Source organism: Phyllopteryx taeniolatus, unplaced genomic scaffold (genome assembly GCF_024500385.1).
Source record: "Phyllopteryx taeniolatus isolate TA_2022b unplaced genomic scaffold, UOR_Ptae_1.2 contig_24, whole genome shotgun sequence".
Taxonomy (NCBI): domain Eukaryota; kingdom Metazoa; phylum Chordata; class Actinopteri; order Syngnathiformes; family Syngnathidae; genus Phyllopteryx; species Phyllopteryx taeniolatus.
Genome location: NW_026903162.1, coordinates 571,319 through 586,685, shown reverse-complemented (window position 1 = coordinate 586,685; position 15,367 = coordinate 571,319). Strand labels below are relative to the sequence as shown.

Genomic DNA, 15,367 nt, shown 5'->3' with positions numbered 1-15,367 from the left:
ATGAATGTGGCCAAATACAGGGATATCCTGGACAAAACCTTCTCCAGAGTGCTCAGGACCTCAGACTGGGCCGAAGGTTCACCTTCCAACAAGACAATAACCCTAAGCATTCAGCTAAAATCACGAATGAGTGGCTTCAGAAAACGCCATGACTGTTCTTGAATGGCCCAGCCAGAGCCCTGACTTAAACCCAATTGATCATCTCTGGAGAGACCTGAAAATGGCTGTCCACCAACGTTCACTATCCAACCTGACCGAACTGGAAGGATCCCCAAATCCAGATGTGAAAAACCTGTTGCATTATTCCCAAAAAGACTCATGGCTGTATTAGCTATTTCCCTACCCACTGTATGAACTGTGTTTTCAGAGGCTATTTTTAAACAAAAAATCTTTATTGATAATGTCTGTGTGGGTCTACTTTGCAACAATAGGAAAATGCAGGTCGCAAGGTGACGATTGAGAACCACCGGCCTAGGGGTTCACATACTTTTTCGACTGTCTAAAAGACATTTCTTTCAACCGTTTGTTATTGTTTTACTTGTTGCTAAGACTACAAAACCTATTACAAGTAAAAGAAAATGTATATCAATTCTCAAGTAATATTTTTTTCCCCCAAGGCATCCCCGCTGTAGTCCCTTCAAGGACCTGCATTTTTTCCTGGTATTTGAGAAGCCAGTGGAGCTTTGGGCCCAGCTCGTCACCATGGGTGGCGCTTCTTCTGTCCGACATTACCATGCTGACAAGGACGGCTCTGGTAAGAGAGACAGACTATCATTATTCTGCTTTGAAAACGTGGCCAACATTTAGTTTTCCCCTCTCACTTGTAGACGTTCCTGCAGGCAAGTATGATGTTGTGGTCTCAGACCATTCTTGCCCACCACTTATAGAGAAAAATGTGATGACACTTGAAGTCCCTCTGGTATCTCCTGAGTGGCTCATCCAGAGTGTCATCTGTGGGGAACGCCTTGGTTTCCAGAGCAAGCCTCAATATCACCACAACTATTCCTTGACATCGTCGTCAACAATCTAAATGTGCAACCTGCCTTCAACCCTGTTCACTCTTTAGCGTTTGTTGTGTTGCATGCCTTTACTGTATATAACTTCATTCTGTGTTTTTATGAAAGAATAAATGGTGATCAGTGTTTCACTTTAATGGTTGGTTTTATTTTTGATGTTACATGTGAGAAGGTTTCAATATATACAAAAAGGAAGACCTACACGCTGAATGTTCTATTGCCCAAAATAAATTGGTTGTATTAAGCCATGCACATAGTTGATGGTGTTAAGACTTGCCAGCCACCTCTGAAGCAGAGGCTGTCCTAGAGACTGTAGAGGCGGGTATGTGGATAGGGGAACCAAAGCATCATCAGTCGTCACTGAGAAGCCCATGAAGGGAATATTATGCCATTTGAAATTTTAGTGCATCAATGTTTCACAGATCACTTAAAAAGAAACACCAAGGGCAAAAGCTTGATCGGAGAGACTTTAGGGACAGCGAAATGGAAATCCTCTGTGCTCTTCTCAAACACTAAAATGAAAGAAAATGACATTTTAGACATAAGTAGCAACATTGGCTTCTTATAACAAGGAGGTAACTTGTTTCGAGAGGTGAAAAAAAATTCTGAAAAGCATCTTTTTAGATGAGGGAATTTTTACACTACACAGTATTGTATGTCAGACAATGTCCTAATAACATTACTACATTCAGTGACATAATGGCACTTTTTTTGCTGCCAGCCTTCTACAGCTTTAAAATTGCATTGTTTAATAAAAAGATATGCAGCGACTTTGGATGTCATATTTTTAAACTAAGCAGAAATTGGCAAAAGCGTGTGATTCACCTGCCCAGGGTGCCTCCAGCCTGGGTGTAGTACTTGTTATAGTCTAGTCGCAGAAGCAGCTGAGCGAGATCTGAGTTGATCTGATGATTCCTCACGCTTGACAGGATTTTGAACAGTAGCGACGACTGACGTCTGAAGCCCTTGAAACAAACACAGAATATGAGGCAAACTTTAATTCTTAACATTTAGGAACAGTAAAAACAATACTCAGCCCACTGTGACAAGAATTTCGAGCTGAGCGGTTCCCCTCTCGTCCAACGATGCCACACTTTGACTAACCAAAGAACAGAAATTATGACAGAGCTCCAGGATCTCATTCAGGCAGTGGAAGACCTGAGAACGGGAACATTAGGCTTGGAGTAACCTCACAGGTTCGATATCAGTTAAATATTATTCAAAGTGCAGTTCAATTTCATACTGGCTTCAGGAGGATGAAGGACTGGGCGAGCAGGTTGCTGAGGAAATGGTCATGGGCCAGTCTGATGCTCTCAAAATCTCTGGTGGAGTTGATCTGCTGAAGCAGCTGAGAGAACTGCGACTCCAACACGTCCACCTGGAGACATAGCAAAGCAGCTTGTGATAGTCTGAGTGATCCTGAGAGAGTCTGCTTTGAAATGTATTTTAAAAAACATTACACTGGGAATCATAGGTATTTTCAGCACCTATGCCATTGTGACTCAACATGAACCATCAAGGAACCTCAAAAAACATGCATCCATCCATTTTCCGTACCGCTTATCCTCACTAGGGACAACCATTCACACTCACATTGACACCTAGAGGCAATTTAGAGTCTTCAATCAACCCACCGTGCTTGTTTTGGAGATGTGGGAACAAACCGGAGTGCCGGAGAAAACCCACGCAGGTATGGGGAGAACATGCAAACTCCACACAAGGGAGGCTGGATTTGAACCCGGGTCCTCAGAACTGTGAGGCATATGTGCTAACCAGTCATGTACCGTGCTGCCCCCCTCAAAGAACAATGTTTAATGTTTGGCAGGGTGAAATGGTTTCCCCATAGCTGATAGGGGAAAACAGAAGATGAGGCTGTTACCTGCAAGTAGTACTGCAAGTTATCAATCAGAAAAGCCATGTGGTTACGTAGCCTCCACTTGATAGCGTCTGTCTGGCTGGACTTGAGATGTTTCCTTTGCATCTGCAAAGCCCAGCAGTGCTGCAGCTGTGACTGCACCCGCCGCACACTCAGCAGGTACCTGAACACGACGTTGTATCTAATCACAGAGACAGAGCAGAACACGATGCTCAACAGAAGCCTATTGTATTTACTACAAACCCAAATTTCAAAGAAGTTGGGAGTTGTATAAAATGTAAACAAAAACAGAATACCTTTGCAAACTATATTCAATTTAATAAACTACAAAGACAAGATATTTAAGGTTTGAACTGATAAACATTTTATTTTTTTGTGTTCAAATTCTCATTGAATTTGATGCCTGAAACATGTTCCAAAAAAGCTGGGACATGGGCAACAAAAGACAGGGAAAGTTGAGGAATGCTCAAAAAAACACATTCAGGTGAACAGGTTAATTGCGAACAGGTGACAGTCATGATTGCGTATAAAAGGAACATCCCCGAAAGGCTCAGTTGGCCATAAGGAAGAACGGGTAGGGCTTCACCACTTTGTGGACAAGTGCATGAGCAAACAGTCCAACAGTTTCAGAACAACGTTTCTGAACGTACAACTGCAAGGTATTTTATCATCTACGGTCCATACTATCACCAAAACATTGAGAGAATCTGGAGAAATCTCTGCCCATAAGCAGCAAGGCTGAAAACCAACAATACCCGTGACCTTCGATCCCACAGACAGCACTGCATTAAAAACCAGCATCATAGTGTAAAGGATATTGCCACGTGGGCTCAGAAACACCTTAGAAAAACATTGTCAGTTAACACAGTTTGCCACTACATCTACAAATGCAAGTTACAAGTCCATAATGCAAAGCGAAAGCCATATGATCAACAACACCCAGACAGACCGCCGGTTTCTCTGGGTCCGAGCTTAGCTGAGATTGACTGCCGCAAAGTGGAAAAGTGTGCTGTGGTCTGACGAGTCCACATTTCAAATTGTTTTTGGAAATCATGGACGTTGTGTACGTCGTGGGCCAAAGAGGAAAAGGACCATCCGGATTGTTATCAGTGCAAAGTTCAAAAGCCAGCATATCTGAGATGGTATGCGTTCGTGGCAATGGAATGGGTAACCTGCACATCTGTGAAGGCACAATTATTGCTGAAAGGTACATACAGGTTTTGGAGCAACATACGCTGCCATCCAAGCAATGTCTTTTTCAGGGACATCCCTGCTTATTTCAGCCATACAATGCCAAGCCACATTCTGCACGTGTTACAACAGTGTGGCTTCATAGTGAAAGATTGCAAGTACTATACTGGCCTGCCAGCAGTCCAGACCTGTCTCCCTAATGTTTGGCGCATTATGAAGTGCAAAATATGACGAAGACCCTGGACTGTTGAGCGACTGAAGTTGTACATCCAGCAAGAATGGGAAAGAATTCCTCCTACAAAGCTTCAACGATTAGTTCTGACGTAAAGCTTAGTGGTGGTCCTGTCGGCCAACCATGAGCCACATCGTGGTGGCAGTGTCAGAACCTATACTGGCCCCGTATATTCATGATACAATGCATTACGTTTTAATGATTATTTCGTATTTAGCGTCGTTATACTGTATTATTTAAGTCCCTTTAAGAAATTGTTAGTACAATTGCATTCAGGGTGATGACTGTATGAACCCCACTAAAATCAAGGCAATTACACAAATTAACAAAAATGCTTAAAAGAATAAATCAATTACGAAACTATTAACTATTTACTTTGCATTGTTATTCCAACAAAGCTTTCTCTAGTGTCTTGATGATGTGCAGACTCTTCAGTCTTCTGCCATCAGGGAGGAGACTGCGGAGTCTGCAGGCCAGGACCAGCCGACTAAAAGACAGTTTTATTCATCAGGAAGCTGAACTCTCTGCCCGCTCTACCTCTCTTGTCCTCCGTCCACCTGAACTCTGAATCCCCACACACATACGCATGCGCACACCTCCCCACATTGCCTTCTAATTTCTAAATGTCTATGTGCCTTGGTCTCAGACTTTGAGTATGTTGCGCAATGTATTTATGGTGAGTGCTATTGGCTATATAATCTGAAGTTTGTTTCGCAGCTCTTGTGACGGTGGGAGGGGACACAACACTAGGGCTGTGCAATTATGGCAAAAGAAATAATGATGATCATTTTGATTGATATTGAAATCATGATTAGCAAACAATTATTCATTTAAAAAAAAAATATTTCTTCAACTACCAAAACTCAACTCTAACTATAACTTAAAAGAACAACCAGAAAATAAATTAGCAACAAGTAACAATTAACAAGTAAAATAATAATATATTAAAATAATAGAAATTGAACAAAAACAAAGAAAAATTAAAGAAAATGTGCCAATATTTTTAGCCATGATTGTATTGTCTATTATAGTTGTAAAAATTGTCTCATTACTCTAGCATTTAGCAAATAGAAATAATTTTGGTGATCTACTTGATCTACTTTAAACAGGAAAGGTTTACTCTGGTTTCATATCAAAGTTAGGAAAAAACTTTTTACACAGTCAATGACTGTATCTGCTGTTCCTGCCCTGAGTATTGTTATATTACTTCTTATGTGTTACTACGGCCTTTATGTGTGAATATTCGTTATTTGAAGTTAAATCCCTCCTGTGACCAAATGCTAATACTAGCTAGCCCGCCAATTGGATTTTCCATTGACTGTTAGAATTAATCTGGTGATTTCTAAAACGATGTGTGTCTTGTATTTAAATATAACATGAGGGTAATTGTATTTTTTTGTGTGCTTAGTTTTACAGTAAACTACAGAGCCCCCCTGGTGCCAAGGTATGAGAAAAATAAAATTCATTGATAATCTGTTCCCTCAGTTTAGTAATCCGTACCCTCAATTTAGTACTGTGTTTAGGAAACACGCAGGCTAATTGTAGCCAGTCCTGCTAGTACTGCTATATAATGATCAACCACCTCGAACTACAGCAATATTGCCTTTCAGTTGAAAAAATGGGATGTAGGATATATCACGACATGACAATTTATACACAGAATTCACACGAGTAAGAATATAACATACAAATAGAATTTACTTCACTTGACAGATATACGTAGGTATACGGAGCCCCAGACATTTGCTAAACTGAGGGTACGGTTTACTAAATTGAGGGTACAGTTTACTAAACTGAGGGAACGGATTACTAAACTGAGGGAACAGATTATCAATGAATTTTATTTTTCTCATACCTTGGCACCAGGGGGGCTCCGTAGTAAACTCCAACTGAGGGGTGCAATAAAAACATCTTAAAACACGCTCATGGAGGGGCAGATGAACATTTTACAGGCTGCAAAATACGAGCTGCTGTATGTGGCTGGTGGCGTTAGCGTCTGCTATCGTCTTGAGGCTAACGCAAATGCATGCCCGGTCATGTAGTCAGGCGGCGTTGGTCGCAGGTTTTCCTTGGCTCATCACTACACCCCGCCTTGGACGCATTATTAGGATTCCCACATAATTTCTAGGCAGGACACGCCCTGCTCCAATATTACTGGCTCCAGGACACGAGCCGCTGCAATATGATTGGCTGCTGTATCCCTGTAGAACTGCTTCCAGACAGGAAAATAAGGATGTGACTTAAGTGTGGCAGCGTCAAATACTGTATGTTTCCCATTAAGCCTAACGCATCCTAGTCTTAACCTTTAACCCATCCTAAACCGCCTTAAGGCCCAACCCAAACCCTAAACCTAACCAACTTATTTTTTTAATTTTGTAAAAATGTGATACATGTTTGTAATGGTCATGTCATTACATCTGCGTAGCCTTCCCTTCCCGCAATGCAGGAACCAATCATTTTTGCAGTGAGGCGTGTCTTGCCAAGAAACTATGTGAGAATCCTAAAAACGTGTCTTGGACGTCATGTTTCGGTGCTAAAAGAATTTCAGACCGACACCGAAAATACAGTTTGGGGCCATTTTCGGTGGCAGAAAATTTTCGGTGACTTAGAAATTTGTACTGGCCCGAGCGGGCCAGTGTCGATACGTAAGTGGTGGCCACCATTAATGTCGGACGCTGCAAAAAAAGAAAGGTAATATAACATAGTGGTAAACATGCCCGTCCCAGCTTTTTTGGAATATGTTGGAGGCATCAAATTCAAAATGAGTGAATACTAAAGAAAATATATAAAACATCGTTATCGTTTTTTTGTGCTGTAAGGTCTTCTATAGACAGGTGTGTGGCTTTCCTAATCAAGTCCAATCAGTATAATCAAACACAGCTAGACTCCAATGAAGGCGTAGAACCACCTCAGGGATGATCAGAAGAAATGGACAGCACCTGAGTTAAATATATAAGTGTCACAGCAAAGGGTTTGAATACTTATGGCTGTGTGATATTTCATTTTTTTTTTTTATAAATCTGCAAATATTTCAACAATTGAGTTTTGTTCCTGTCAATATGGAGTGATGTGTTTACATTGATGAAAAAAAAAAAAAGACCTTAAATTATTTTAGCAAATGGCTGCCATATAACAAAGAGTGAAAAACTTAAGGGGGTCTCAATTATTTCCGTACCCACTGTATATGTACCGAATACGCCATATGAAGCACATTTGTCGGCGCAAATTTGAATTGAATTTGAAGTTAGTTCATTCTGTGTTGTGACATAATCCCCAACATCGCTCCGTCTCAAAATACATCTAACGTGAGCATCCGTAAACTAATTACATAATTGTAGCCCCGTTTCCTAATTAACAAGATGTACTAGCGGATCAACTCTTGTCGCTGATGTTACGTGTGCTTTGCGGTTACGCTGGGACCACAACCAGGGCCACAGCCTGAAGCATCTCAACTCAAAAATACAAAAGACCAGTGCAACAAATACAACACTGGCTGATGTTGCTTAAATGTAAGAGTAGCTGTAGAGGAATGTCCGCTCCAGAGGTGGGTAGAGTAGCCAAACGTACTCAAGTAAGAGTACTATTACTTGACAATAATGTGACTCAAGTAAAAGTAAAAAGTAGTCCTCCAAAAAATGACTTGAGTAAAAAGTGAAAAAATTACTCAAGTACTAAGTAAATAGTGAGTAACTTCAGATTTTTTTAAACCACAGCATGAACATCAATAAAAAAAATTACAAAATAAAAAGTGAATTCTGATGTAGCTGTGTGTGTGTGTATGCACAGTCAAAACTACAACAACATCTGCACGGAGTTTTCTAAAGTTATAAGTGAGCTGAAATATCCACGTTTGGGGAGACAGTGCCAGACAATTATTACAATACATGAAAGCTGTTGTTTTTGTTCGTCTAAATGTAAACAAGCATCGCGCGCCGTTGCCTTCAATGGTAACGACGACCTTCCCAAAATGGTGGCCACTTTGGCACGATGATCAGCCGGGCTGGCTTATCTAGTGTCAATATCTATGCCCAGGAAGCCCAACAGAAGACATTATGTGAGGTCATGTGACTTTCTTGTGTCGTTTGATTGGTGAACTAGATTTAAATGTCACTCGCGCTTTAACTGGATTGGCGCAAACAGCGCCCAATGCGGAAGTCGTGGTCTCACGCACAAAATAGTTCATAAGCAATAATTGATCAAATTAGCGAGCGACATTTAGATCATTGTTACGGAGTAAAAGTACCGTTACTTCTTAACAGCAGAAGCGGCGCAAGTGTTTTTCTGGTCTCGTCAACTCTTGTGACTTATCCAAAGCAGGTCCAGAGAGCACAGGCGGAACCTCAGGCCAATGCGCACGCATATTAGTCCGCCGCTGAGTAATATTCACAATTACATCTTACATCGAATTTCGCCGAAAGGCGACTGATTTGCATGTATGCGTTTAAGAGCCACTGCAAGATGGAAATTACAATCCACAGTTTTACAGTGTTAAATGTCTGTTTTGATATTTTACAAACCCTGCATGAATGCTCCAAGTGTATATCATGATACCAATGTCACTAATGCCTGTTTTTTCACAGGTCTGCTGTCAAATCTGTTTGTGAACTGAATAAGTTGATTGTGTTTTACCTCAGACAACACGAAAACGTTACATCACGTACATTAAGTGTTCTTACCCACCAAATAAGGTTGAAACTAGGATTTACACGATCAGGATTTTTGGGGCCGATCAGCGAGTTGAAAAAACAGATAACCGATCACCGATCCGATCACAAGATGGAGCAATGTGTGATGCAATTTAAATGACCTGTTCATTTACTGTATATACAAAAATATATATATATTTACAATAAATAATGTATCTTTGTTCATCTATTTATGCCAGTGAGGCATAGTGACAGACAGAACAACTGAATGGTCTTCTATTAGATGGCAGGCAGTACAGAGAGTAATTAATGTATCCACTTTTTGTGACACTTTTGTTTGTTGGTGTGCTGTGAGATTTTTCAATTGTAAAATACGTTCCTTGGCTCCTTAAAGGTTAGAAATCACTGCTCTACTCAGATCATGTATTCTAATCAGTCAGTTCAAACCAACATTACAACATGACAACAACAAACAATGGGTGCTAACTTACTGTAATTATATTACTTTATTGTAATTAAATTACTTCACCCACACCGAAACTTGAGAGCATGATTCGACAGAACGGCAGCATGTTTACGCACAACCGTTAGTACTAGCACTAGCTTGCTAGGCTACATAACGTTTTGTAGCCTGCTTGCAAGCAGTATCCTATCAAAGGTACGGGAACATACCTCAAACAAGCCTTAAACGAACGTCCTCTCCTGAGCACCGGTGACCACCAACACATGGTTTTCCCCATTTTGTTATTATAATACAGTCGGCGCGATGCACTCTTGTTGTCGTCGCAATGGTAACGAGTGTATCTGGTAGGATTTGAGTTGACAAGATAAAGCCCAATGATCGTAAAAAACGGGATGCGGTGGTATCGGAATACAAGATTTTATTGCAGTAGTCTGACATAGTGCAATCGTGGAAAAAAAACATTTGTCTTGTCGTCTGATCCGGGCATTACATTACATTATTCAAATATAATGTGCACAATGGCGACGCGGAGTAAATGTCTTTTGCGGATTGATTGGATCGGCAAATTATCACATTAAAGCCGATCCGCTGATCAGTATAGAATGATAAATATCGGCCAATACCGATCAGACCTATCAGATCAGTGTAAACTCTAGTTGAAACACTCATTATATAGGTTAACCATGGTGTGTGAGACAATGCAAAAGCTGGGAATACATTTTCTTATTTTAAATCCACTGGATCTAGACCAGAAAACTTCAAAGTGAAATTCAATATCAGGTGTGGTCTGTTCTTCCCGGTCTTTTGGGCAACTCCTCTTTTTCTTGGTACAAAAGACAGAATCCTTTTGCTATTGAAGGTGATATAAAGTTTCAGGGTGTGAAAAGTCTGGGGGTGACCAAGGGAGTTTATTGCAGGGATGATAACATGTAAATCAGATAAGGGTGTGATGCATGAAAGCTCCCAGCAGGGTGGATACTGATCCAGCAGAGACCAGATGTCGAGGAAGACAATGGCTGCGGGGAGCCACTGTAAACATGAGATGCAAGACTGTGGGATGGCGTCTGGAGACGGCGTCTGGAGCCAGCGGCAAATGGCCATCATTCTGCAGAGCAATGATGACATCAGATGGGACCATGGACCAATCAGACGACAGCGATTCCATACTTCCACTTTCAAACATTGTATAAGTCGGGGGCAAGAACAGATAGGTTTGTTCAGTCTGCGCTGTCTCTGCTGAGGCTCGCATAAGCGCAGCTGCTGACCCAGAGCTCTGTAAAATGTATAGACTTCTCTGTCAGGATTTAATTGGTTGACTTTTAACACGTTATAGTTGTAGTTCTTCCATGAAAACGAACATGCATGGAACCTCGAGAATAATAAGTGATCATAAAATACAAGGTTCCTTCACTCTGCTCTTGTTTTTTTGCTCCGCCGAAGACGCTGGCTCTGAGCCAAAGCCCACTCCTCACCAAGGGGGGTTGGGTGGGCGAGCCAAAATGGGCTAGCCCCGGCTAAATCTTCCTTGCCAGTCCGACAATCGCTGACCGCAGACACGTTCTGCAAACTCCCCAACTACACTTTTGTGTGATGGTGAGTCACCAGCAAAAGGAATCTGGCAGGAAGAATTGGCGTGTTCTCTCTGAGCATGTGGCGAACAACGTCACCCAGGTGCTTTGGCCACTCTACTCTTGTTTCTTCAAATCAACCTGTCAACGTCCTTGTCCAGACATCGGAAGGATTGACCCGCCTGCCTATTTTTGTTCTGCGCAACGTGAGTACAACTTGCTGCTTACCAAGTACAAATTGGTGCATAATTAGGATTAAATTAATAGTCAGAGAAATTCCCAGCTCTAGCATCACTCACGACACCATCACTTATTTCATCCTTATGTCACGAGTTCAGCCTTCTCTATGAATGTTTATCGGTACCTTTTTGTAGTAAAGTCCCTCTGCATTGTTTCCCCTTTAGTTCCCCTGTAGATTCAACTAAATTTTCTCTAAAATTCCACTTGATGTTGTGTACTTTGTGTGTTTGAGTGCAACAGTAAAGCGCTGTAATCGAGAACTATTATTTCATCCATGTAGCAAGCCTTCTAGAGGACAGAGATTGATCGAGGTTTTCGTCACTTTTCCTAAAATTTACAAGTATAAAAAAGAGATGTGGTGCCCTATAAGAGACAAATATAATTGAATTGTAACCTTCTAAAGTTCATTGGATCACTCCGGAATTAGACGCCGGTGTCTAAATTCCTGACTTATTCTTACTTCAAATTACTTAAACTTTTATCCAAACCCATTTAACGCTACAGATATATTTACAGCGTGGCTGAAATACTGAACAAGTCACCATTTTTCTCACTTATTATTCTTCCAAAGGTGCTATTGACCTGAAAATTTCACCAGATGTTGGGAACATCCCAAGTAATCTATACATACAAAGAAACTACAAAAAAATAAGATCAGAAATTAAGTTTTGGGTAAAAATGTGAAATGACACAGGGAAAAAGTATTGAACACAAAGAAAGGGAGGTGCAAAAAGGCATGGAAAGCCAAGACAACACCTAAAATCTATCAATAATCAAACAGCAATTCAGCCTCTTGTCAGTGCAAATGAATATCAGCTGGTTAGTCCTAATTGATAGCGTACAAAAAGGTCTCATTGCCAAGGTGTGAGTCAAGACATCTCACGATGGGTAAGAGCAAAGAACTGTCTTAAGACCATTGCAAATTAATTGTTGCAAAACGATTACGATCGAATTGGTTACAGGCGCATATCGAAGCTTCTGAACGTTCCAGTGAGCACGGTTGGGGCCATAATACGTAAGTGGAAAGCCAATCATACCACCATAAATTTGCCTTGATCAGGTGCTCCTCGCAAGATTCTTAGAGGAGGAGTGCAACGAATAATCAGAAGAATTGTCCAAGAGCCAAGGACTACCTGTGGAGAGCTTTAAAAAGACCTGGAATTAGCAGGTATTGTTGTCACAAGGAAACCAGTGAGTAATGTACTCCGCCGCCATGGCCTGTATACACACTCACCATGCAAGACCCCATTGCTGAAACAAAAGGCATGTCAAAGCTTGTTTAAAAGTTTGCTGAACAACATTTGGACAAGCCAGTTATATACTGGGAGAATATAGTCTAGTCGGATGAGAGCAAAATTAAACTGTTTGGGTGCCATAATGCACACCACGTTTGGAGGAGAAATGGCACTACACATCAAAACACAATACCAACAGTGAAGTTCGGAGGTGGGAACATGATGGTGTGGGGCTGCTTTTCAGCAAATGGTACTGGTAAACTTCACATTATTGAAGTGAATGATGAATGGGCAAATGTACCGAGACATTCTTGACAAGAATCTGCTGCCATCTACGAGGGTGATGAAAATGAAACGAGGGTGGACATTTCAACAGGATAATGATCCAAAACATACTGCCAAGGAAACACTCAATTGCTTTAAAAAAAAAACAAAAAAAAAAAACGCTAGAATGGCCCAGCCAATCTCCTGACTTGAAGCCAATCGAAAATCTATGGAAAGAACTGAAACCCAAGGTCCATAAAGGAAGCTCACGGAACCTTCAAGACTGCTTGTGTGGAGGAATGGGCCAAAATCACACCAGAGCAATGCATGAGACTAGTTTCTCCAGAAAGGAGGCATCTTGAAACTGTCATTGCAAACATATAAAATACCAATTGACGTGTTCAATACTTTTTCACTGTGTCATTTCACATTATTACACAACTTAATTTCTGACCTTATTTGTTCTACTTTCTTTGTATGTATGGTTTATGATGATGCTTTAAATACTTATTTCAGCCAGTGTATATATATTGACTATTTCCCATTATCAAACAAATTTTAATATTAGTCAAAGACAACACAAGTAAACACAAAATGCAGTTTTTAAATCAAGGTTTAAAAAAAAAAAAAAGTCTAAACCTACAGGGACCTGTGCAAAAAAGTGATTGCCTCCTAAACCTAATAACTGGCTGGGCCACCCTTTGCAGCAACAACTGCAATCAAGCCTTTGCGATAACTTGCAATGAGTCTCTTATAGCGCTGTGGAGGAATTTTGGCATATTTGCAAAATTGTTGTACAGTAATCCCTCGTTTATCGCGGAGGAGAGGTTCCCGCCCACCCACGCAAAGTAGCGACCACATTTTTCAAAATTATTATTTATACACAATTTAAAGCTGTATGAACCTCCGCAGACTCTTATTAATCTTCCCCACACTCCTATGAACCTCTACCATACTCTTATAAACACTTTCTATACTCTTACACCTTTTAAACACTGATTTTTCCTTTTGTTTTTGAATTTTTACAGTTATGTTCCAGGCGAGGATGTGTTTATTTTAACCACAAAAAAATTTCAGCATACTCACACAATCCCTTGATATGGTGAATTATGCACAATATGGATATGAAAAAAAATCCGCAATGCACTGAATCCACAATAAGTGAACCGTGATAAAGCAAGGGAAAACTGTAATTCAGCCACATTGGAGGGTTTTTGAGCATGAACTACCTTTTAATCGTCATGCCACAGCATCTCTATAGGATTCGGGTCAGGACTTTGACTAGGTCACTCCAAAGTCTTCATTTTGTTTTTCTTCAGCCATTCAGAGGTGGACTTCCTGGTGTGTTTTGTCTCATTGTCCTGCTGCAGAACTCAAGTTCGTTTTAGCTTGAGGTCACGAACAGATGGCTGGACATTCTCCTTCAGGATTTTTTTGGTTGACAGCAAAATTCCTGGTTCCATTTATCACAGCAAGTCTTCCTGGTCCTGAAGTAACAAAACAGCCGCACACCATTACACCGCCACCACCATATTTTACTGCTGGTATGATGTTCTTTTTCTGAAATGTGGTGTTACTTTTACGCCAAATGTAATAGGACACACACCTGCTAAACGTTCTACTTTTGTCTCGTCGGACCACAGAGTATTTTCCCAAAAGTCTTGGGGATCATCAAGATGTCTTCTGGCAAAACTAAGAGGAACCTTAATACTCGTTTTGCTCAGCAGTGGTTTTCGTCTTGGAACTCTCTCATGCAGCCCATTTCTACCTAGTCTCTTTCTTATGGTGGAGTCATGAACACTGACCTTAACTGAGGCAAGTGAGGCCTGCAGTTCTTTGGATGTTGTAGTGGGGTCTTTTGTGACCTCTCGGATGAGTCGTCGCTGCGCTCTTAGGGTAATTTTGGTTGGCCGCCCACTTGTGGGAAGGTTCACTACTATTCTATGTTTTCGCAATTTGTAGATAATGGCTCTCACTGTGATTCGCTGTAGTCCCGTTTTCCACACTGATAGATCTCAATTACGTTCTCTCTCATTTGTTCCTGAAATTCTTTAGATCTCGGAATGATGGCAGTATCAGGCCTAGGTGTGGCAAGAGAAATTGAACTTGGGTATGATAAACCACAATTAAGTATTGTTGGATTTTTTTTTTCTCCCTTAATAAAAAAACTGCATTTTGTGTTTACTTGTGTTGTCTTTGACTATTATTTAAATATGTTTGATGATGGGAAACATTTAAGTGTGACAAACATGCCAAAAAATAAGAAATCAGGAAGTGGGCAAACACTTTCATACCACTGTAGGTTGAAAAGGATTTGCAAATCACTATATTTTGTTTTTATTTGTTTTACACAACGTCCCAACTTAATTGGAATTGGGGTTTGTATTTTAAACTGAAAAAGATAAAAAAGATTGGTACTGACTTCTCCAAAACAGCGGGAGTAAAGAGGATGTGCAGTGGCCACTGAACCTTGTAGATGAGGCCGAGAGCAGCCCAGCCAGTGGGAGGCACCTCACGAGGGGAGATGTCTTGTGGAGGAGTGGTTCCGTCTCTGGGACCCACCATCTCTGAAAAAACAAAATAACCACAAGACCAGAACCAGACAGTCACAGATGAGCAGTTTTTTTTTTTTTTTT

The 15,367-nt window shown here is 40.8% G+C and overlaps 2 protein-coding genes across 9 annotated transcripts in view; one reads left to right on the top strand and one right to left on the bottom strand.

Moving 5' to 3' along the window:
- Positions 1-1,153, top strand: part of tp53bp1 (tumor protein p53 binding protein, 1) — a 54,740-nt gene extending 53,587 nt beyond the window's left edge. For all 6 annotated transcript variants that reach the window (XM_061765041.1, XM_061765042.1, XM_061765046.1 and 3 more), the window contains 2 exons: positions 618-754; positions 828-1,153. In XM_061765041.1, coding sequence (XP_061621025.1) covers positions 618-754; positions 828-1,030 — 340 coding nt within the window. In that variant the 3' untranslated portion in view covers positions 1,031-1,153. The remainder of the gene's footprint in view (positions 1-617; positions 755-827) is intronic.
- The window catches only part of tubgcp4 (tubulin gamma complex component 4), a 47,323-nt gene continuing 33,098 nt past the window's right edge, over positions 1,143-15,367 (bottom strand). For all 3 annotated transcript variants that reach the window (XM_061765048.1, XM_061765049.1, XM_061765050.1), the window contains 6 exons: positions 15,154-15,298; positions 2,896-3,073; positions 2,260-2,394; positions 2,058-2,174; positions 1,842-1,981; positions 1,143-1,528 (listed from right to left, as the gene is read on the bottom strand). In XM_061765048.1, the coding sequence (XP_061621032.1) occupies positions 1,522-1,528; positions 1,842-1,981; positions 2,058-2,174; positions 2,260-2,394; positions 2,896-3,073; positions 15,154-15,298 (722 nt within the window). In that variant the 3' untranslated portion in view covers positions 1,143-1,521. The remainder of the gene's footprint in view (positions 1,529-1,841; positions 1,982-2,057; positions 2,175-2,259; positions 2,395-2,895; positions 3,074-15,153; positions 15,299-15,367) is intronic.